This window comes from Solea senegalensis, linkage group LG5 (genome assembly GCF_019176455.1).
Source record: "Solea senegalensis isolate Sse05_10M linkage group LG5, IFAPA_SoseM_1, whole genome shotgun sequence".
Lineage (NCBI taxonomy): Eukaryota > Metazoa > Chordata > Actinopteri > Pleuronectiformes > Soleidae > Solea > Solea senegalensis.
This window is the reverse complement of record NC_058025.1, coordinates 4,291,016-4,315,289: the sequence shown is the minus strand read 5'-3', so window position 1 is coordinate 4,315,289 and position 24,274 is coordinate 4,291,016. Positions and strand designations below refer to the sequence as shown.

General features: G+C 40.5%; 1 protein-coding gene and 2 long non-coding RNA genes across 4 annotated transcripts; 2 read left to right on the top strand and 1 right to left on the bottom strand.

Moving 5' to 3' along the window:
- Positions 1-41: 41 nt before the first annotated feature.
- Positions 42-24,274, bottom strand: LOC122769866 (DNA repair protein XRCC4-like). 2 transcript variants are annotated; one of them, XM_044026745.1, is made up of 8 exons: positions 24,191-24,274; positions 19,054-19,210; positions 17,484-17,686; positions 7,551-7,717; positions 6,904-7,053; positions 5,913-6,016; positions 2,813-2,945; positions 42-1,507 (listed from the first exon to the last, which is right to left on the bottom strand). In XM_044026745.1, exons 2-7 carry the CDS (start codon positions 19,190-19,192, stop codon positions 2,821-2,823), a joined length of 888 nt encoding a protein of 295 aa, XP_043882680.1. In that variant the 5' UTR covers positions 19,193-19,210; positions 24,191-24,274; the 3' UTR covers positions 42-1,507; positions 2,813-2,820. The 2 variants fall into 2 exon arrangements, with proteins under 2 accessions (XP_043882680.1, XP_043882681.1); XM_044026746.1 differs by having other exon boundaries at positions 42-1,097.
- Positions 4,852-5,917, top strand: LOC122769868. Its single transcript, XR_006360469.1, has 3 exons — positions 4,852-4,977; positions 5,222-5,298; positions 5,859-5,917. It is a non-coding gene; the product is annotated as an uncharacterized LOC122769868 (long non-coding RNA).
- Positions 6,324-12,891, top strand: LOC122769869. The gene is made up of 3 exons (XR_006360470.1): positions 6,324-7,000; positions 9,100-9,167; positions 12,141-12,891. It is a non-coding gene; the product is annotated as an uncharacterized LOC122769869 (long non-coding RNA).

Here is a 24,274-nt window from a genome sequence, read left to right as displayed (position 1 = left end):
GATGTAGGAACCAGAAAAATAAAACAAACAGCGAAAGATACTGCAGTGCAAAAATGTTTATTACATTTCAACTTGTACATGTTCCATGAAGGGCTGAGAAACATTTCTCAAATGTTTCATTATAATTTAAATAATCCTCTACAGTGTATTTTTAATACATTTTCAAGAAAAAAAAAAACAGATAAACATTTCAAATAAAAACAAAACTTTTCCCTCTTTGTCTTATCCAGCACATTCTCGTCTTGTCAATTATCTCGGGTCACTGGTCTGCGTCTCCCTGTATAAAACCATTTATCTATGGGATGTATCAAGGAGACAGTGGAATTCCTGTGAGGATTACAACACCAGCTTGTGCGCGGTGTGGGATTATCCTGGCGGCCACCTGTGGCCTTCAGCAGACATATAGGTACTGTCAGGTTCATAGCTCAGAGGTCACGGTCAGTTCTCCATAGATTCAATAACATCAGTGTGATGACCTTGGAGACCAAGAGCTGGTAAGCAGTTTAACAAAGAGCTGAGGAGGGGAAGACAACGCAACCCTATTAACCCTCTGCAGAACAAGCCTCAGGTAATTTGGGCCACAGAACTGCACATCTGCACAATAAAAGAGCAGACGTAAAAAATAAAAAGCATGCAGGACAAATCATCTTTTGCAAAATGCTAGTTTAGACGGTGGAAATGAAAGAGATGTGTACAGTTTATTTTCATGATGAAAAGAGGGAGGAAAACACAAGGAAGACATGATGAATAAGCAGCAGCAGAGCAGCTTCGGTTCCTAGGTGGCGACACCCTGTTTTCTGGGTGTAGCCTGTTGTCCCTCAGTAGTTGTTACTCTTTCTCCAGTCTCACACACAACCAAGGCCAAGGGGCTTGGCAGCCGGCGCATGGGTGAAGTCAAGCTCTTGAGAAATTGCTTCCATACCCGTGGTCCACGCTCTCTGCCATGCTCTACATGTCATTAGCAGGAACACCATCAGTTCCTGAGGAAGCACTGGAAGGCATTAAGTGGTGGGTATGGTATCACATGAACACGACCGCATCTGGGCCAAGGGCTTTAATACAGCAGCACTGGATGGGATCACGTGGTTCTGAAAGCGCTGGAGAAAATATGGCGTCATTCGTTTTGTCATTTTTGGTTTTTTGATTTACCGAAAGATAAAAGACAAAAATTAAGTCTGTCGTGAGAGTTCTGGCAGGTGATTGTCGGAGCTAAGAGAAACCAGATGGCGGTATCGTGCTTTCACAGTCTGGGACAGAATGCTCTGCATCTGGGGACACCTCCAGCACTCTGTTGCCTGGCTGTCACTGTTTTGTTTGTGTATGTTGAGGTGAGGGTTTATTAGCTTGTCACACAGTTGGATAGGGATCCCCGAAAAAACGAAAACCTGTATATTACAAAAAGTGTTCCATGTCGGGCTGTGGTTGTGTTGATGAGCTGTCGAGGGTGGAGATAAGACAAGTGGAGTATGTCTACTTGTCTTATCTCCACCCTCCTCCTCCTCAGAGACTGTCAAGGGAAGAAGAAGAGGACCGGGGAGCAGACACGACAAAAAAAAAAAAGTTAGTGAGGATGATGTGTGCACTGATTTTAAAAAAAGAGAAAGAAATCACAATTATAGAAATGTACATTATCAGTCATGGTGAGAAAACAATCAAATGAAGTCTGATGGTACAGAATAAAAAAGGCAAAGGTGCAAATGAGCAGTTTTAAATGCGTGCTCCCATTTGAAGCCGGCGCTGTCATTTCATTGCTGGACTAGGCAACACTACACATTGCAGTAATTGACACTGTTGTTTTGCCAGCCAACACCCAAATGTCAGCTGTGGGAGGATGTAATGAGATTGTTAGATTTAAGAGAAAATGCCACTGCAACAAAACGTGCAACAGTTTATCTCCTCATAGGTACCGTGCTGACGGCAGCTGAAAACAAATCCACCGGCACGTCCGCGGATGTTCGTTTTTGTTGATTTTACAGACTGAGGGCGTGACATGCAGAGCACCTTTGCAGGCAGAAGTCACAGCCTTTCTGGTAAATCTGGTGCAGCGAGTGAGTCAGTGACAGATAGTGCAGCTGTTGAAAATGGAAAAAGACCTGATTCTGGATATTCAGGAGACACCTCTGAAAGGCCAAATATTAACAGAAACTGATGTATCTGGATCTTTGTCAGATCCACCAGTGAGTCTGTCACCCACAATGAATGAATTCAATGAGATGCCAGATTATTTAAAAATTCCATGAACAGAAAATCCAACGTTACTGCATAAATCTTATTTTGTGTTGTGGTCAGAGGCAGCAGATGAGATGTGTACAGAAGAGTAATATAGGATACAAGAACGGCAGATAAATAATCATGTATGCACATACTGCATGAATGTGCCAGGGTGATGATTGTTGAGGCTGGGAAGTGTGTGCACTTGTGGCTGAAGTCTTAACCATCAGTGAACAAACTGATGAGTCAACCTTCTTTAATTGGAGAAGTGGAAGGAAAGAGGGATTAAAAAAAGAAAGAAATCAAAATCAGTGTGGCACCACACATCTGTTACTGTGATGGTTTTTCTGAAGTTTGTGTGAGTACCCAAACTGGAAACAAAAAGTCATGAATGAAATTTGAGGGGAAAAGGGAAGCAGGAGGATCATGGGAGCCATAAAATTATAAGCTTGAAATGATTGTCTTTCATTGGTTTCAAGTCTATAAGAAGTCTGGGTAGATCAATATAGTCTAAATAATACAGCTAAAACAAAACGTGTAAGCAATTTATAACTATGGAAAAATGTTATGACACAGCGGTTGCATGAGTACGACAACTAACCTTTGATTTTATTCCTGGTCAGACGTTGGCGGGCTTGACATCGGGAGCACCCTGCGCTTTCTTCTCGGTTGCTCGTCTTCGCTGTCAGAAAAAGTGCGGTCCACAGTGAGGCCGTGGCTCACGAGATCACGACCTACATGCACAAAAAAAGACAGTGAAGAAAATCACCTCTCATACCTCTGAGAAATAATCTACTGGTTACAAAAAGATGGAATGGAATTCTAAGAGAGTCTATTTTGTAAGGTCAGTTAACTTTTTCCTAGTTTCTGATCTTCTTCAATAGGATATGATGTCAGATTTGTAAATTATGCTCCCATTTAGAGGAGAATATAGAAGGAAGTATGGCACATATGTGTGGCTGACACCTGGAACTTGTGTTTAAAAAAGGTCAACATGGCTCCAGCCAAAAAACACGATTCTGGGAGCTTCAAAACGGGAGTTTAGATTGTTACGGGTAACGTCGAGATCCATTGCCACTTGGTCTTTCTACATCAGTCATGTCCACCATAAATAAAGATGAGGGAGTAGAAGCTTATTTATTATGAGCCATTGCATGTATGTTTTGACTGCAAGTTCCTAAAATGCTTCTTACTGTAATTGCCAACTCTAAATACCTGGTCAATGACGTCTCCCAAATTTTGGGGAAAACTTGGGCGGTGTCATTACCAAAGCTCGAATTATCCATCTTCATCACTTAGCCCAATTGTCCATTGGTGTCATTTGTGGCACATTTATGGCAGTTTTAAGGCATATTGCCTCAGATAACCTCTGTTCACCCGAGAACAGAAGTTATGCGGGCTTTATCGGGAATAGAGATCTGGCATTCCAACGCGAACATGACCGGTCAGCCACGGATGCAATGGTTTAATAACACCGACAGACATGCAAACACACCTGTTTGCCCTTTAACACTGCCGCTAGCCTGATCCAAAGATTGACAGATTAATTAATTAATTAATTAATTAATATGTGTCAGCTACGTAATCAGCGTAACTATATACTAGCGCAACACAAAGTAGCTAGACACTAATTTCTTTAACAAAATTGAGAAAAGCATAACTCGAAAAGGGTTGAGAACCACCGCCTTGAGCCATGCTGCATCACTCCTTTCGTTCTCCATCATCCATCTCAGTCTCACTAACGTATAGCCCTCCCCCCAATGTGGGTGACCTGTTTCCTGTGTTACCACTATCAGATGTAACACCTCAAGTGAACAGGTCACTGCTGTCTTCAGCTCTGTCCAGTCATTCATTACTCCTCCTTTCCCTTAACAGGCCTCGGCAATATGAAAATACAGCCCGAGGCATGAAGATCATCTGGGGCCACACTTGTTAAAAGGGCTACTGTGTCATGTGAAGTCATCCACGCAGGGCTCCTGTAGATTCAAATAAATACAAGTAAAACATCCGACGTTTGCCAGGAATAATTATGTTTCATGTGAATGAATTGGTTGTTGGGGTTACCAGACTGAGGCTGCACAACGTAAACAAGAAGGAGTGACAATGCATCATCAGGCATCCATTAGAATATTCTAACAACCACTGAAAGAGTACTTGCTTTTCCTTTCCAACACTGTGCTCATGGCCAAAAGAGAAACGCCCAGAGACTAATTTGTTGGACAGCTGATTTAGTATAAATATATATAGAATAATAGTGACAAATCCATGCACGCAGGCAGATAGGAGATAGTTGCTGGGTGGTTTTAGCCGACGAGCCGTAAACACAAGAACACAGTCAAACCATTTTGGACTGCAAACAACAAAGCCGTGTGAGCCAAGACCCATCCTGCGCAATCTACAACCCGGCCACCGAAGCCAGGATGGGAGAAACAGCATCAAGTGTGTGTACGTGTGTGTGTGTGTGTGTGTGTGTGTGAGCGAGTGAGTGCCAAAAAAAAAAAAAAACCTGCTGATGTCACGACAACATCAGGGTGTTTTGCACATGTATTATCCTCTTGGGGTGGCTCAGAGTTTGGCTCCAAACACAATCGCAGCCATTGAGAGAGCGATCAGTGGGTTATCCCTGCAGATTGTCGCACACTGGTAGCAGTGGGGGGGGTGTTATGACTCAGCACATGTGACATCACGCCTGCGCTGCACGACGCAGGAAAAGGAAGACCACCTCACGGACAACCGCGTTGAAGCAATCACCGCGGAGTCTGCTGGGTGAGTTTATGACTCACTGACGAGAAACCAGCAACCAGGGGGTACACACTCTGCTTGTGTGTGCTTTTTACACACAGGCAGAGCACGTCGTTTACATTTAAACCTCCTCCTTACATAATCAATTATATTCCACTGTCAGGTTTATTGGATAGTAAAACGACTTCAAGGAAAGCTAGAAAACCAGTAAGTTTCACTTAAGTGCGTGCATCATTACTGAGTCACATCTTGACCTATGACATCACAGGGACTACCAGGAATGGGCGAAAAATGACCATGTTCAGTACTTGCACACCCTGGTCCCATAAGACGTGTGCTGCATGTGTAAGTAATGTGAGTGTGTGAAGCATATTTTTTGTTGCAGTTGTTGCCATATGTTGTGTTTTGAAATCCATTACATCCTAATGTGTAAAACATTGTGTCTATTGATATTTTGTAGCTTTGCAATCACACTTTCATATGTGTGTGTATGTGTGTATATAAATATATATATATATACACATATATATATATACACATATATATATATATACATACATATACATACATATATATATGTATATATATATACATATATACATATACAAACATATACATATATATATATATATATATATATATATACATATTTATTTATGTAGTAAGTGATAAAAAAAATAAATAAATCCTAAAGTCATAAAGTCAGGTATCATTTAGTTTATAAAACGCCTTTGTTGGGCTTTTATTTTGCAGAGGCTTTGTAATTTTATCATTAAAATTCAATGACATATTTACATCTGCTTTTAGTCCAATTCTTATTTTATTATTTAATATCATCAGTATTGGTGCTGCAACATACTGTATGATGCAACCTCTATTGTTCATTCTGTATTGTTTTTCTTTAGGGGCCTTTGGGGGCAGCCTGCGCTCGCTCTGATGACGTGCAACCACACACAGACCTGTGATGAGGATGGTCGGCTCCTGAGATGGGCGGACGCTCTGAACGGCCTCCCCTCTGTCCCGTCTGCCAGCGTCATCGTCGTTCTGAGCTGATTCATCGTCACTGGGGAAAATTAGACAAGTGTTAGAGGAGACACAGTGTGTGAGAAAAAAAATTAAAACGTGGAAAAACAAAAGGAGGGGGAAAAAAGCCAAGTGACATGTTCGAATATGCTTTCGGAAAAAAAAAAACAATACAGCATCTCATTTTACTGTGCTGGCAAATATCTTTTTGGTCATCATTCAATATTTAATTTCATTGGCCACAAGGGACAATGGTGAAGCCAGATATGTGAGCAGCAATTATGAGTAAACTCTTCCATTCAAATGCATTGGCCTGTTCTGATGCAGGGCATACGATTGTAAAAAAAACAAACAATTTAGCCATTGTTCTGCAGAAGCCAAAGTGTGGGCAAACCACATCTGACAACACTGTGCTGACCTGCCTGCTAACTACAATTCTGTGAGTGTGTGCTCAAAGCATTGAGCTGAATATGATCATTTAACTATTGCACAACACAGGGCATCTGGTCAACCGTTAATCCCTCCGTCACGTCGGTTAGTGCCAAGACGCTTGAAGCCTGCGAGTGTAGTTTTTAATAATCAAATCAATAGTTTAGAATTACTTAGGAAACAAGCAGGGATTAGACAATCTATGACTGATTAATCCCCCTTTAGATGTTTTTAAACTAAATAGAAATATTGCTGTAAACTGAGAAATTGGTTGCAGGTCAAACAAAACATGACATCTGAAGGCACCACCAATCATGATCTAATTAACTGAGAAAACATTTTGCACATTAATTAATAGTGAAAGCCTTATAATTGAAAGCAATGTGGGTTGAATTTGGGTTGGTCATTGTACTGATGCTCTTGAAATAGCAAATGTATTCATTTGTGTCACAAACATCACAGAACCAAAAGGCCGTGGTGTAAAATCCGCCTGCTGACCTTCGCCTCCTCTCCTCGCCGCCCTTTTGGAGGCTGCGTACGGTGTCCTGCAGGCCTCGGATCTTCGCCTTCTTCTCATTCAGCACCTGCACAAAACGTGAGTAAAGCTCGCTCTCCAGCGTTTCCTTATCTTCAACATGTCGTTCCAGCCTGCAGAGAGTTACAGACGCACACAAACAAAACAACCGTTTGCGCTTCGAAAGATGAGAATCGGTTTTGTGTGGAAATGGCCCACTCATAGTCCAAGAAATTAACAAACGCACAAACAATAGCGCGCCATTTGAAAGTGTAAAGTGCCAGGGAAACATAAAATGAAAATCATATGCAGTCGGTTCCCACAAATCACAAGCGCAGTTCGTAACTCTGGGTGGATACCTCAACCCCTCCTTGACGGGCGACCAGTGATGATGTCATACTGGGTGATTGTTGTGGATACAAACAGCTGGCAGCACATCTTAAAAAGCTTTCATGCAACCAGGACGCCTGACAAACAAATACCAGTGTTGAACATCTGTAGAAAATAATTACATTCTCTCCTCGCGAATGTTTTTCCATTTCCTCTCAATCACATTACTCTTTCACAAACAAACATTTTTTAATTTTTTTTTAAATCCATCAGCAGAGCCGCTCTCCTTCCTCGTTCTTACTCTTCGACTATTCGCTGGTGCTCCTCTTTCAGTCTGTGGTTCTCCCTCAACAGCTGGCAATTTTTGGACTCCAGATCCGCGCTGCGCTTTAGCGAGTGGCCAATCATTTCCTGATTCAGCTCTAGAGGGTCTGGCGCTGGTTGGAGCTCCACAGAGCCCAAGTGCACCTGGAAGATGGAGAGGAGATTAAAAAATTAGAGAGCATGACAGTTATGTAACAAAATGCATCAATTTAAAAATTTAAAGCAATAAAAGTTCTCTCTGAAGGATGGTTAACTTCATTATAAGCACCGTGGGAAGACCAAACTATGGGAAAATAGGTGCCCAGTAAGTGTAAATAGCCTCTAGGTGCTTCACGATGAGCATCCCCAACTGGGAGTTGTCAACATGGCAGATTTAAGACCACAGCTACAGGCACATTACTCTGTTTTCACTTTAAAAATGCTCAAATTCTGCTCTGGATACGCCTGCTGTCCAGAGTCTGGACATGCAGAAACAAAGACCTTTCAATACTATACCACATTTACCGACATTGCCTTCCTAATTGGTTCTCATCGGCCACAAAGATCTGTCAACACGTACTTTCAATTTCAGTTTTCACCTTGTTGTGAGAACGCGAAACAGAAATCTTTACTCTTACTTTTCAACAGTGCTGTTTCTCATTAGCAGTACTTTCTGAAACTAGGCAAACAAACTGCAGAAGAGGGAATCGACTCGGACGTCGCCTTTGATGCATCTCCCAGCTTTCTGCTCATACTCTAGGAAAAGAACACACTGAGCGACACGAAGAGCAGGCCAGATTTGAGACAAGAATCTAAATTGTCTCCCCTCGAGAGGATTCTGAAATGAGCAAGTGCTTGCACCTCGCCGCTATCCAGAGAGTGTGCGATATGGAAGTGTAACAAGCCATTACGTCACATTCTCTCTGAAGTGAGACGTTTTAAGACGAAGAAGGAGTTTTCTTCAGTGTGGGAGAAATACAGGATGAATTGAGTGGTCGGCGGTCGCCTATCCAAGTGAGCACAAGCTTTCCTCTCTGTTGAGTTTTGACGGTAAAGCTTTGGAATCACAAGCAGGCTTCAGAAGTAATAAAACATTCCTCATTCAGTTTGTATTTTGGCACTTAGTCACTGGAGTTTTTGAGCTGGCTGCAGAAAAACGCAGACATTTTTGAAACATTTCGTTAGTGTGTAAAATTTTCCAAATTCCACCGTAGCTTTCAAAGTTTAAATTGGCAAAAAACGAGTTAGTTTACAGCAAACACTAATTAAACATAGAACTCCCCGAAGTCATCAAAACCGCTTCACAAAACACACGCTTCGAATGGCGGCACAATCTTCCTTTGCACGTTGCCTTGGAGATTCCTTCCACACACACACACACACACAGACAAAGAGACAGACAGAAAGCTACTGCTCACGGTGTGCTGAGAAACCAGAAGGCGGTGAGCTGCTAAATCTTCGCTGGGCTGTGTCGAGGTCACAGACCCACTGTAATAAAGCGGCTATCTTCAAACGCTCTCATAAAATACTTGTCATTTTTGTCCCAGGTTGCTGCTGTCCTGGCAAGCCGCACAGCTGTTTTCTCCTCCGCTGGCGAACCTGAACATGTGTGTCAGTGAGTGGACATTGGCTTCATGTCGCTCCCACAACTTCACATCCTTCACCTAGACCTGTCTACCGCTATGAACCCTCAGTTCCTTGGTAGTCCCCCCATTCCTTCACACAGACTTACAGCTAATCCTGCGACAAAGACATATTGGCTCCACTTTCACAATCACACAGTTTTGTTTGTGTGCACGTGCACTCCTTACCTACCCCGATCAACAAAACTCACGTTACCATGTATAACACGTGGACATGGAGATGACCACCCAGGGAAGTGATGGAGGTTGAGGTTCCCGGGAACTCGTAAAAAAAATCTAGAGTAACATCAGGATGTCACTGTGATCCAGTGCAGGCTCAGATGTTTAGAGGAAGTTTGTGTGACACAGAAACTCATAAGTCATCAACAAGCAGACGACGCAGTGTTTGTGCCAGATGGTCGGCCATTAACGGCGAGGCCAGTTGTAGGTGGAAGCTCAGTAAGACTAAGACCAGCTTAGACATCAGTAACACAGACGACTACCGCCACCTTCCTCCCATGCATGCCCGGGGAATTGTTTATCAGGGCGGCAAGCTAAGGGGTATGCTAACTAGCAAAGCTATTCGAGGAACATGGAGCGGTTTATATATATAAAAAAAACCTCAAATGAAGTAGAAGCAGGCCAAGATGAAACAGGTCATTTGACTAAAATAGTCAGAGTGGCTAGCCATTTCTCGGCGTCTAAAGGACCATAGACTGTGTATAAAACATTTCCGGTTGGGAAACTGAAGCCCAGTAAGTAGGAAGGATCACCACCAGGGGGCGACTCTGCCGGTTGATTAAAATAAAAAAACACTTTGACTGGAATTCTTTGGGGAAATGAGACTACTTCTCACTTTCTTCAACTATTTCTCATTTTATAACATCAGTACAACATTTTGCTGAGGAGTAAATCGTCTCAGTCGTTACTTTCAGCTCTGCTTCAATAGCAGATGATGTCAATTTTATCAACTGTGTCCCCATTTAGAGTAAAATAAACAGCACATGAGTGGACACCAGTGTGACCGACAGCTGGTATGGTCCAATAACAGCCATTGTGCTGGTCAAATCCCAAATCTTAAGGCTTCAAAATGGGAATTAATTAATCTATTAGGGCTGCAATTAACTAACTTTTTCATAACTGATTAATCTCTTGATTCTTTTCTCGGTTAATCGAGTAATGGTTTGGTCCATAGAATGTCTGAAAAAGTTGAAAAATGTTGAGTGGTGTTTATAGATCCTGATCTCAGATGTCTTGTTCACCAGAAAATTAGAGCTGAAACGATTAATCGATTATTAATCGACAACTATTTTAATAATCGACGAATCGGTTTGAAGCTTTTTTCGTGATTAAAACATGATTTTCAATTGTTTAAACTTCTTAGATATGAATATTTTCTTCATTTATTTGCTCTGGATAACAAAGAAATCATTAAAAGTCAATCATTTTGGTTTGTGGACAAAACAAGACGATCATCCTTGCAGGTTTGACAAACACCGATCAACATTTTTTAAGGTTTTCTGATATATACGGACCAAACGATTATTTGATTAATCGAGAAAATAATCGACAGATTAATCGATTATGAAAATAATCGTTAGCTGCAGCTCTACAGAAAATATTCACATTTAAGAAACTGGAAAAATTTAAAGTAAAAAAAAGAAAGTTTGTTGATTTTACTTTGTGAAATTTAGTTGCAGCCCGAGACATTATATTTGTGGTTGACACGACCTCCATTATACTAACTGTTATGGTAGTGTCATTGGCATTTAATTGAATTGAAAGTGGTATTAAATAGTCTTACTACTCTGGCAGCACCCTAATAAAATAAACAACATATGTCTCAACGTAGAAAAAGATTTCATAAAGGCAAAAAAAAGCGCCAAACATTAAGGTGATGAGTAATATCTGCTTTGAACTTTCATCGCCCCCGCCTTCAAACACATCTACACTTATTAGTTACCTGCAACCGTCATTTGGCAATAAATCAGGAACATGGGTTGGGGATAATGTGAAGGCTTCACACACAGAAATGCTGAGCACACTAATATTTTTCACCCTTTCAAGCATGTTCTAATGTCCTACATTTACCATTCAAGTCTCAATTCACAATAATTGGACTTTGTCAAACGTTGTCATCACCGTTTTACACCGTCTCAGGCCATAAATCTTCCTGAGCGGCATGTTAACAAGGCGTTACCGAATGAACACACACCAGAAACAGAGATCAAAACTGACAGAGGCGCAACCCTTATTTACTGAATTAACAATGGAAATTACACTCAACTGCTGTTTATTCCACATTCTACTTCCTTTAAATACTAACCCTCGTGCGTTTCCCCGTCTTTAGTTTTAGGGACTGAGAGGAGTAAACATGTACATTCCACATCACCAAACATTTACCTTCCCGTTACTGCATTGCTTAGGAAGCGAGGGAAAAAAAAAATGCATTAAACAAGGTATAAATCTAAAAGAAAATGCTGCCAAGCAAGACACAGATTTTTTTTTTTTAACAGATAAAGGATTACAGAAATTAAATGGGTTAAAATAGTTGTTGAAAGACAAAAAAACACTGAAAGGAAATCTTTATTTTCTCTAGCTTTGCCTTTTCTCTTGGGACACAGAGATAACGTTAAAAGGTCAGCTTTGCATATTCTTACCACCTCTGCTAAGGTGTGGGAGGTCAGACTGTTTGTCAGTGATTCACAACCCACTGCCACATTTTTCCTATGCTTTCCCCACAGAAACATCAAAAAAATTAAGTGTACAGTTTAATAGACATAGGACTTGAATGGTGGGCTAATGTTGGACAACCAAAGCCAATCTCAACTGTATACACCCACATCTGCAAAATATGGGAATGTCAAATCGTCTTCTCGGGATGAATTTGTCCCACATGATCATGTTGTCCAGTGTGTGTGTGTGTGTGTGTGGTCTAACTGGTTTGTTTGTATGTGTGTCCCCAGTCAGCTAGCCAGACCATAAGGTCAATCCCATGGAGAAGGGGGACGTAGGTGTAGTAGGACGCAGCCAAAAGAAAACAGCCCCAGTGAAAACGATACCAAAACTCACTGTGGGCACCGAGGACACAAAGATGTCCTTATCGCGCCGTCCAACACATCGAACCAATCATTTATTCCCAAGGATTAGAGGACAATAACCCATTTAACCAATAAACGACTACAAAACGGAGATATTGCAGTTCAAACCCACTGTATTTCATACTAATTAAGGTCACTTTCATTCAGTCCAGCTATAATTTCCACAAGGTCATGCAACAAAGTGTAATGATCAAATGTGCTTGTCTTTCTTTCTCTCAATCTGAAAATAACGATTGTGTCTCAGGGAAGAACAGGGAAGTGTGTGGGTTGACGGCAAAGACGACAAAGAGACAGTGTTCAAGGGTGAGTGCTGGTGCCCACTACGGGAAGACTGGGCATCCAGTGGACATGAACTTGTCCCATCAACTCCCTCATCTGACGTGCAGGGGCGTGAGGCCAGATAAGGAGCAGGAAGTGAGGGGCGACAGCGGTCAGTCTGTCCCTGATAAGGTGAACATTCTCATCAACAAGGGTGCAATACTATCACAGATGGAGGAAAATACTTTCTTGTTTAGAGTATCAGGTTATTCATAACCATTATTCAGGTTATTTTACATTGTTGAAGTTGCTGGTGGTGGACAGGGGGGGATTGAGACTTGATAATGGGGGATTGATTTAAAATATGGCTTCCCGTTGTATACTATTTCTCAGACACCGAGAGTAGAACAAGTACTTCAACGCATCTGAAAATCTTTTATTTTTGCTTAGGTTCCTGAAAAAGACAATAAAAGCTCTTTGGGAACATAAAAAAAAACCTCTAAATTCGCCTTACAAAGAACTAAATTTGTAAAAATTTGAAGTTTCACAACTAACTGAAAAGCAAACGACTCCATTAGTCACACTTCTGTTTGGTAAAAACCAGATGGAAACCCTGAATCTCTTATTACATCCACCATGGAGGACATGTTGTGGGCACTTTTCTCCTGTTTGACTGTCTTTGAAACATGGTTTGGTGATATTTGATTTTGCACATAACCATAAATCATATATATATCCCAAGAAGAACCTGGAAGTAATAATATATTAGCCAGCAGGGGGTGACTCTCCTGGTTGCAAAAATAACTATTTTTGAATAGTTGCCTATGGAAAAATGAGCCAATTGAATAGTCGCCATCCCTGATTTCAGGTTTTGTACATTATGTTAAGGTTTAGAGGAAATTAGATGATAAAGTATGACACATTAAGAATGGACACCAGTGTGATTGACAGCTGATGTCATTCAATAAGAGCCTGGTTCCAGACGGCGCCTGGGAACTTCCAAATCGGTGATCTTTAGGCTTCAGTTTTCAAAATCAGTTTTGATTCTAACAGACGACATCACAACTGGATGCCATCTGGACGTGGCAGTAAAGACGGGGAAAAATAAAAGATGTGCCACCAAGCAGAGGACACGCTACTTAAAAAAGAGCAACAAAATGCAGAACAGATGAGGGAGGATTAACAAATAACTCCAACAGAAAGAAAGTTTTATGAAGACAGGAAAGCCAAGCCAATGAATAACTACACGGTTGTTAAAAAACACAGTGGCTGATTATTAAAAAAGAAAACAGGTCAACCATTTTATGGTGTTAAGTCTTCTAACTTGGACCACTAGATCAATCTTTGGAACTAACAATTCCATACACGCTACAGATTCCAAAACATACAGATTTACAATATTCCTACATAATCTGGACATCATAATTTAGGTTGTGAATGCACATTGGTAACAGCAGACCATATCATTTATACACTCTGGGATTTGGGGGCGACTCATTCAGAATATGAGGACATGGACTCCTCCAGTGAAAGTTTCTGTCTGGCGTCAGGCTCCACAGCAGGAATCCCCAAGTGAACTATAACACGAGTTATTTGACGAACATAAAACACTCACCCACACAGACTCCTCCAGAATCCTGTGGCTTTACTTACCACAACGATCAAGAGCTGGAGTCCCAGTCTCCCTGGACAGAAGCTGTTCTGAACTAAGAGCTGAGCAGTAAACGATACTCCAGCGACGACTTTTATAAAAAAAACAATTGGCAGCATCTGAATAGCATTTGTGTGTGTGTCTGTCTTGCTGATGATTGTCATGAATTGTCAAACAATCCAGCATTGTTGTTGTTGTTTTTTATAAGTGTATTCAACTCATGTCGGTGAAACAACAGGTAACTAAACAATTATCAACTCAACGGGTAGAAAATTCCAGTTGTCACATTAGGGCTGTAACTGACCGTCTTTCTGTGCTGCATAATGTCAGCGCTGGGGTTTATGGGTTTTTTTTCCCACCAATGACATTTTGGCACAGTACTTAAATAGACATTAAGGAGGATATAATGTCTAACTTAACCATGTAAAACACCTGCTTATTGCTAGTTTAACAGCCAACGCCGAAATTACATTCATCATTACAACGTCTGGGGTCACATTCATAAAATATTAATGTCAGGTTAAGTTCACCACCTGTTTTGTCTTCTTCTTCCCCAAAGGAAACTTGCCACATTTTTTTTTTGCTCAGTTCTGCACCCTCAAATTATCTGACTGGGAAAACACTTTTTTTTTTAACCCCTGATGTGTTCAACAAATGCCCCACGAGGGAGAGAAAAAAGAAGAAGCAGGTGTTAAGCAAAAGTGGTAGTTTGCTACTTAATGCAGCAGCGTTCTTAGATTTTTGTCTACCTCACACCTACCGCACACGGTGATGATTGCTGTGCAATGTGAGAAGGGATTGCATTTTTAAACTGCACACATGGGACTGCACTCATTTGTCAAACACTTTGTCTATTTTTTGGCGTGGGTTTTTGCAAAGAAAAAAGGAGCCTTATGATTTTCTTTGGGATTTTTGTTTTTTTTTAACCAAAAGCCATGTGGACTTTGCCCTTGTCTGATGTGCAAATGTATTAATAGCTGAACTTTTAGGTGAAAATATGAAATAAAGTCAATTTGTTACAATTAAGCCACAAAAATCTGACTCAAATTACTGTCACTGACTCCAGTCACAAAAGCCTTGACTAACTAATATTAGCATAGTAATAATAATTGAGTAAATTGCTATCGTTAAAAAAAAAAAAAAATATGGTACGTAGTAGTTACATTTGCTGGGGCGAAAAAAACGGATTTGTCAAGTGTGGCACTCAAATGCTGACAGCTTGGCATCCACGTCTAAAACCAACAGATGTCTGTGCGTGTCCAGACAAAGACGCATGCACACACAGTGCAAGAACACTTGTCTACACGGCCCACACTCGGAGAGAGACTTAAAAAGCCCGAGGGAGTTAGTGAAAGAAGATGGCTCTCAATCAGCCACTGTTAACATTGCTAGATGGGAACAGCCTTGTCCATAAATCAGGGGGTTTATTATGGTCTCTAACGGTGTTTCTAACCCCCGACAGACCTTTTTCCCCTCTTTTTTCCTCTACTTGTACAGAAGTCTACAAACGGACATGACCCCTTCAGGCAAAAGTATCCTTTTAATGTGGAAGAATAACACGAAAACCTAACGAATGCATGATAACCATCACTCCATCACATCTAAGAGGCACCTTAGCATACAGTGCGTCCATCTGAACACCAGCTCCACCGTCTCGACGCTTTTTTACGAACTGCAGCCATTACACAACGACTTTATCAGATGACTGGAAATAAACTGAATGATTCCTATCTTCGCCCATTTCCACAGGGGCCCGAGGACAACCTGGCCTTTGTAATTCTGCCATAATGTCGGAAGACTATAAACCTTATCTTTCAAACAGCCCCCCCTGTAAAAAATAACACTTCCTTTCTATTTTTGTTGTATGTCGTTAGATGCATTTAACCTCGGGGGAGCTGTGACAACAGGTAAGTACATGACACACGTGTACCTAACAAAAATGCGCACACACACAAACACAGTTTTCTCTATTCCTATGCGGAACCATTTATCACTTTAATACTGTTGTTGCCCTGTGAGAGACCACTCAGTGCTAGTGATGAAGAACATCCATTACCAATTACAGCGAAAGATCAAATTACTTAACAAATCCACAGCCAAACGTTGCTTCATGAGAGTTTAGTCCTTTCAAAGTACAGCGTGTAACGTTTCTGAGACTTTCGTAGCAGAAATTGAACTTACCGCCCATGCTTGTGTATGTTTCAAGGACATTTCAATGACTTTCCAGGACCAATTCCCTCAAATTAAAGGACCCAATGTGCTGACACAGCTTAAGATGTGAAGGGAGGGCAACTTGTAAGAGCCGCTTCTCCCATGGCGTCCACTTGTATTGATTTGCAGCACGCTCTGCATCTGGACAAGTGGTTGTCCTTGGAATCTTGGTCAAAATCAAGTCTTTTTCATTTTCTTTGGTGAGTCAGAGATCCTTAAATTTCCCAGGCATCACATGGTCATTTGCTCTCTTTTTTATAACGTTACTCGCTCATTGTTCTCCACGGAAATCTCACGTCAACGGTGGAGAGAGACAGTGGGCAGTGTCCACAACACCGCTTGTAAATAGGTGATGAGACATTTACCTAAATAACAAAATCCAAGCACTTTCAATGACCCATGTCTATTTAGGGCAAACCGTTGAAGGATTTCAAGGATCCGTGGGAACCCTGATAATTGCTTTACAACGTCTTAACGTTAAAGGTTTTCAACTTAAGGTAAGTATTTCATATGTGCTTTAGGAGTTTTGAAAGGAGTCCAGAAGAACAAGCCAGCCAGAGCTTGTGTTAGGTGTTACGGTAGCTCAGTGGTAGAGCGAGTCGTCTATCAACTTGAAGTTTGTGCGTTTGATTCCCGGCTCTGCTAGTCTACATGCCGATGTGTCCTTAAAGAAAGACACTTAACCCCAACAGTTGTGCCGGCAGCGTGTGAGTGGATATGAAAAATTAGAGATAGGAAAACACGCTGCACATAAATGTGTGAGTGAATGGGTGAATGGCAAACACTAAAGCAGCTTTAAGTGGTCATCAAGATTAGAAAAGCACTATATAAATACAGACCATTTACCACTTAATTTCCATTTTGCACATAGAAAAGGGAAAAGTCAGTTTGCCCTTTGTTACAATCTGCCATCTCTACATTAGGTGTTACTAATAAATACTCAACGTACAAGAAATATACCAACCCCTGCACTCCTGATGCTCCTGATGTCATTGCAACGGGATGTTGGTGGCATGAATGGGACAATATAGGATTTCATGACAGATATAATGCAATAAAAAGCTCTCACTGTGGTAAATTGTGCTCACCGAGACGTCATCACAGATCTTCTCATACGAGAGATGGCAGTGATCTGGAGTAAGGTGGAAAGAATACACCTCCTTGCCACTTCCTCTCTGTCTTCCTCTTCTTCCATCTTCACTGTCTGTTAGCGCCCGCAGAAGATCTTCCACATATCGGTCTCTTGCGACTCCCAATTCTGTGGCTTCCTTTGTCACTTCATCTTCTGAAACTGAACACAAAGGTGTTGTTGAAACTCGAGCTGAAGCGATTACTCGATGAATCGACTATTAATCGATTACTAAATTAATTTACAACTATTTTGATAACTGATTAATAGGTTTGAAGCTTTTTTCACGATTAAAACAGGATTTCCGATTGCTTAAGCGTCTTAAATGTGAATATTTTCTTTATTTCTTTGTTCTGGATAACAAAGAAATCATTAAAAGTCAATCATTAAGGTTTTATGATATTTTATGGACACAACTTGCAAAAAAAGATTATAAACATGGATTATGGAGCGATGTGTGGATGCCTGTGAAGGCTGATTTTAACAGAAGCATGCAGAGAAACCACAGGGAATGTCATCAGCTGTTTCACAGCTGCTCACAAGGGGCTGAGGGTCCCAATTAACACATCAAACACTGAAACACTGACAACCCAGAAGCCCCCACATAGCTGTCACAGCCTCATCTCTGCCTGTCAACTCTGCAGATGGACAGCGATGGAAAACCAGGGAGCAGTTATATTCCAGGTGTCTTTCCACAGAATAATCACTCGTGCCTATTTAACCACAGACGCGCACACACTAAAACATTGACTTGTACATACAAAGACGAGCCTTGTAGGTTTTAATCTACTTTATACACCTGTAAGCTGAAACAAGGTCACTGCTGTCCCTCTAGTTTAGAGGAACCAACAGTTAGAAGATTATGAGATGAGGTTCAGCCAGGTGCCTGCACAGTATGGACAGCCAGGTGAATGGTAGTCAATGCTGGTCAAAAGAGAAGCATGTCTGAAGTAGGGATTGTCCAATAATGCTTCCCAATTTCTGCCATTTTTTTATAGGCCTATACTCATTTTTTGCTCTTTAAAACTTTATTTTTTGCTGACCTGTTTCATGCATTTGATATTCACTTTTTAATATTTTTTTTATTATTAAAATATGTGCGTATGTGTAGTGTAAACACACAAAGCCGATTGGAAAGACTGAAGATTGGTATCAGCCATAGAAAAGCCCATGTCCATTGACTAGTACTACTACTATTGTGGCACATGTGAACCCAAATTTTCCAGAGGAAACACACAACTTCACCATCCCCGTGTCGTGAAGGCACACGGCAGTATCATGACACCAGTAAAGACACAGGTATTCTTCAGAGACGTGAAAAAACAGTATTAATACCAGGTAAACATCCTTCTATTCATTGTAAATAGAAAAACACAGAGAAAGCAAAGCTTTTAGATGAATAAGTTACTGTAAATGTGAGTGGTGTCCATTTTCTATTACCATTACACTATTATAGCAAGGCCCTTAGTGTACGTAAAAAGCGTATTCTAAGCACTGCAGCTGTAAAGCCGGGTATCCAAATACTGTACCTTCTCCGATCCATGCCGAACTGCCATCAGTGAGGGCCAGTGTAAATCCAGCACCAAGGTCTACAGCCCAGTCCACTCGCAGGAAGTAGGGTGAACATGGATCGGTTGTTATTGTGATCTGGCGGACTGTACCACTCATGTTTCTCCACGTTTAGACCTGCAGGATATCAAACATAGTGGCCCACAAACTATTAAAAATGTGCCACTGGACTGTGTAAAGGATGTTTAGTGGCCATTCCTTCCAACAACGGCTCTGCAGTCAGTCCATTTTGTTGTTTTCTATCTATATCAATGCACCTCATTGTTCCACGACTCGGATTTGGTAATAAAAGTCTTTGCGTGTGTCCTCAATGTGGGTCTCGCTTACTCAGTGGGACCATGTGGAGATTAACAGGTTCTGGCAGCTTTTTCAGTTTGGGCTCCCTGACCACCAGCAGGGTAATTACATGCTGGTAAAGATAAACAGATGAATATTGTCTCAAAAAAACAACAAAAAGGAACAGTTGTTGTTCGATTTAAATGTTTTTGGGTCAATTCAGCTAAAGATATTGAGGACAAAGGTTTCTTCAAAAGAGGACTTTTTAACTACAACTATTTTACTGAGCAAGCCTGTGGGGTAATGTCCACTTGCCCTTTAATCACTGATTGATTATTGACCTAATGATCTAATGTTATCTCTGATTTTATACCAGGGCTGAACAATTTGAAAAAAAGTATCAAATTGTGATTTTTCTGACAGATATTCTATTGCAATTTTCATTTACAATATAAGTATACATTGCTAAGGACTTAAATGAGAAGACATGGCTTAGAATTGCAGCCTTTGCAATTTGGTAATTGCATTGTTTCACACTGCGACTTTAAAATGATTAATCATGCAACCCCACTACACACTGATTTTCCTCTCAAAAAGGTCTTGAGAGACTTTTACTTGATTGCGGATGTCCACGCCAGAACGTGCGATTAGCGCTTCCACGTGAAGTGAGAGGTGAGTTGGACATCTTCCCCCGCTTAAATACAGGGCAAAGTGTGTAGAGATGGAGGGAAAAGCACAGCTAAATTGCTAGTTAAAAGCCAAGCTGGACATGTTTGAAAAAAAAAAAATGAAAATGAGTGCTTTCGGACACTGCGCTATAAGTTATGACCTGACGGCTTCTTTTGCGCGTTCGTTCTAGGGTCTCCCACCATAAAACGCTGACAGAGCACATCACATCAAACACGAGGGTGTGCATATGTGCGCATGCACAAAGAACCGAGCAACAGATTAAAGTTGACCCTTCTTCTTCTTCAAAAATGGGAGTGGCTGAATGAGAGGTTCAACTTTAACCCCATGAAATGAGCCCGGCTACTCATTAGTTACTGTAACATCTGTTCTGTGGGGAGGTACGACCCTGTGGTAATGACAGAAGGACACTCCAATTAAATAAACAGTGCTGTCTGTCAGGAATGGAGAGTTGGATTCAGCCTTCAAAGTCTGTCCTGAAGTCTTCCTGTTAGCATCTGTTCACTTTTTCAGAATCACTGGAATGTTTAAATCACGAGCCAAAGCTCCCCTGTAGCTTTGACACACACAGACGTGTGCATGCTCTTTAATTTTATGCACAACCTTTTTTACTTGTGCACCATTCTTTACGAAAAACTGCAAGACACAACACAACTGTGCAGGAGATAGTGAGCATAGACAAATAAGAGCCTGTAATTATGCATCTTGTGTCTTAAATTAGATGTTCATTGAGTGAAAAAAAAAAAAAAAGGCAGAGGCAGTTAACTGCCACTTTAATTGGTCAGTCCTCTGGGCTTTCTTTTCCCTGGACTTTCACCTCATTGCTTTCTCCAATTCAAGATGAAAAGGACAACTCTTTGGCTGGTCCTCTGTGGTCATTATCCATCAGAGATTAAAGGCAGGCTGCCCTAAACTGGAGCCAACTGTGCCTTGGCCATTTCGCTCCAATTTAAGCCACTTTGCAAATGAAATAAAAACATTATAATATGCAGAATTATACAAAAAAAACAACTGAAAAATCTGAAAACATATATGAACTAACTACGTGATTACATCAGGGCCTAAATTTATGAAGCTTCACCAGACTTTGACTGATGTGTAGCACAACATAAAATCCAGGTTTAGGGAAACTACAATAATTTAACAATGGACACTTTTATATTCTTGTTGTTTGCAGGGAAGAGACAGTGATGTAGTGTTAATGGGTCAAGGTCATGAGGTCATAGCCCAGCATCGTTCGTGAGTTGTTTGACATGTCGTGCATGTGGACACTTTTGAAATATTTTGATCATAAAAAAGGTAGCAAAGGCTCTGATATGATCAATATCCAAACCTAGAGTCATCTAAAATCATTCATCAGTGTCACCTTAGTGGCCACAACAACATCCACACCCTGCCATGGATTTGCATCAATCTCACGTCTCGTTAGTGTGACCATAATCACTTCACTTAGTCTGGAAAAATAAATGCAAGTCTACAGTGAGATCTGATGACACTTTAAAATAAAAACCACTGAGTGCAAAATGAGGTGAGGACAGAAGCTAAAAGTACTAGTGTTGTAACGCAATTTAGCTGAAGAACTTGTGCAACAAAGTCCTCATTCACATAGTGACATAGTGTGGCAAGGATTAAATATTACTTTAGCAAAACGTTTCACTACACAAAATGTAGCAATGATTGTTTGTAAAGAATCTGCAGTCGAGGGGGGAAAAAACAGCAGAGAGCTGCAGCCAAAAGAGCCACAAAATCATAAAAATCATAATAAACGGAGGTTATATAGTTCTTTTTAGGACCAACTCCGCAGTTTTGTTTTCATTTTAAACCATGGCTTCCTGCTACACTCTGAACCACACAGGTTGGGGAATAAGAAATCCACGGCACTGACTGTAGTTCGCTATAATTGGTAGATCACAGCTATTAGCGGAAATAGTTAAAAAAGGACATTAGCTGAGGAGGAACTATGTTTCTGCAGCTCAGAGACGTGGACACACATGTCCTCAAACCACCTCCAAATGTAGTTTCTCTGATTGGATCTCAGGACATATTCAGACACTTGCTTTTGCAGACGATTGAATCACCCATACCAGGTCTGAAAGCGATGATAAGAGACTCGTGAAAGAACAACAGCATAACTTCCAGAACCATCAGCATAATCATATCCGAGTCATATTTAATTTGAGGATTAAAAACCGCATCGAGACCATATAAATGTAATCAGTGCAGTCACTACCACTTTCCTACAGTCAACATATAAAACACATATTCACCATTACTTGAGGAAGGCTTTTTGTAAAGTTTCTTTCATGTAACAAAACATATTCCACAGTTATTATTCATCATATTTTAATCTGACTGCAGTCATGGGGTATATATATATGTGTTGCGCTGTAATCTTAAATCGGTCCGTAGACAGTAAACAAAAAAACGTAGCAGGGATGTGAGACTCCTTACACTTGCTCATCTTTTTTTAAAAAGCAGACTTTCCACTCAACAACGCCAAGTTTTCCTCCACACTCTTTTAATAAAATATGGAAAACAGTATTTATGTGTGGTTTGCAATCTGACAGATATTTTCCTACATGAACAGCTTTCTCGGCGTGTCTAGGGCAGGAGCAGGGCTGAGAAAGTTTCAAGAAACATATTTCTAAACGAAATCAAGACATATCGTTGGTAGGAAGGCTATGTCATCGTTAAACCCTTTGAGAGAAATGTAAACCACAAAAATGAGAGAATAAGATTTAATAAAGATGACTACCTATAAATTCCAATCAAAGTTTCTGCTGCCTCGCCTCTCTCTGGCCATTTTTTTTTCCATTTCCGTGACGTGATTTGCTGAACCTGTTTTTCCTGCACGTATTCTTATTGATTTACCTCTAATCCCATGGTTCTCAAACTGTGGTACGTGTACCGCCAATCGTATGCGAGCTTCTTCGGGTGGTACTTGGGGGGGAAAATCAGAAATACTGTTCCACTGTATATGCCAGGGTACGTGAAGAGAGTGGAGCTGAGAAAATTTGACCAGAGTGTGTAGAAACAACAAAAACAAATAATTAAGTATAAGTATTAGAGTATCTCTCACTATATCTTAACCTAATGTCTCTATACTAGTGTGTGAAGTATATGTGAGGAAGAGAAGGATGATGAGAGAACAAATTATTTTATTGGGAATAAATCTGCAGCATCCTGAGAAAAGTAGCTGAATTTGCTCAGTCTATTTACACCACTGTATTTTAACTAGCGCTGCAACTAACGACGATGGCGATTATTATCTTGATTAATTGTTTGGTCCATAAAATGTCAGAAAATGCTGAAAAATATTGATCAGTGTTTGTCAAACCTGGAAATGACGATGCTTTCAAATGTCTTGTTTTTGTCCACAAACCATTGTTCAGTTTAAATGATTTCTTTGTTATAGGGAGCAAAGAATTTAAGAAAATGTTCATATTAAAGAGGCTGAAAAATCACAGAAACTGGTTTTGATTCTTTAGAAAACACTCAAATCGAATAATCGATTATCAAAATAGTTAATCAGTGTAAGAACTGATTTGTCCAGTAGCCTGAAATAAACCGTGATAATCAGGCAGAGATTGCATTCAGATCGACCCCTCTTTCTGATATATTAAGTATTTGTTTCCACTTTATGGGGTTGTTGGTTTTATGCTACTAGTTTTTAATTTTGTTTTTTTAGGATGGTGTTTTCCTTCTTTTAAGTGTACCTTGAGTATCACACACATATACATATGTACATATTTACACACACACACACAGACACACATATATATAGACACACACATATGTGTGTGTGTGTGTCAGTGCATATTATGATTTGGTAAGATAAAGATAAAACTGATTTGTTGTGATTTGTTTTGATGTATCCCACAAAATGTAGCTTTAAGTTGTTTTATATAGCGTGGTGAAACACGAGAATTTATTACATTACATTTATATTTCATCTTTTATGTATGTATCTAAATATCTATCTATGGTAGGTGCAGGTAACACACCTTTGACAGGACTCACCCACTGCAACGCTCTGCGTGATAAATATCATGTTTTACAACCAGTTGGACTGAATTCATTGAAATGATGTTGTTGGAAATACTTTTAACAATCACATTTTGTCAGGAGACTTACGGTATTGTGTGTACTAACTGCTGCGACGTCCAAACGAAGTACTCTGTGTTCAGTCTTTCCTGCTCCAGCTCCTGTCAAGTCAGT

What these genes read in the sequence shown, in the direction of transcription:
- LOC122769866 (XM_044026745.1), bottom strand. Translation starts at nt 19,192, where the DNA reads ATGAGTGGTACAGTCCGCCAGATCACAATAACAACCGATCCATGTTCA. An exon ending in TTCGGCATGGATCGGAGAAG is followed by an intron (nt 17,687 to 19,053) that starts GTACAGTATTTG and finishes CTTTGTGTTCAG; the next exon opens with TTTCAGAAGATGAAGTGACA. An exon ending in CACCAGCGAATAGTCGAAGA is followed by an intron (nt 7,054 to 7,550) that starts GTAAGAACGAGG and finishes AACTCTCTGCAG; the next exon opens with GCTGGAACGACATGTTGAAG.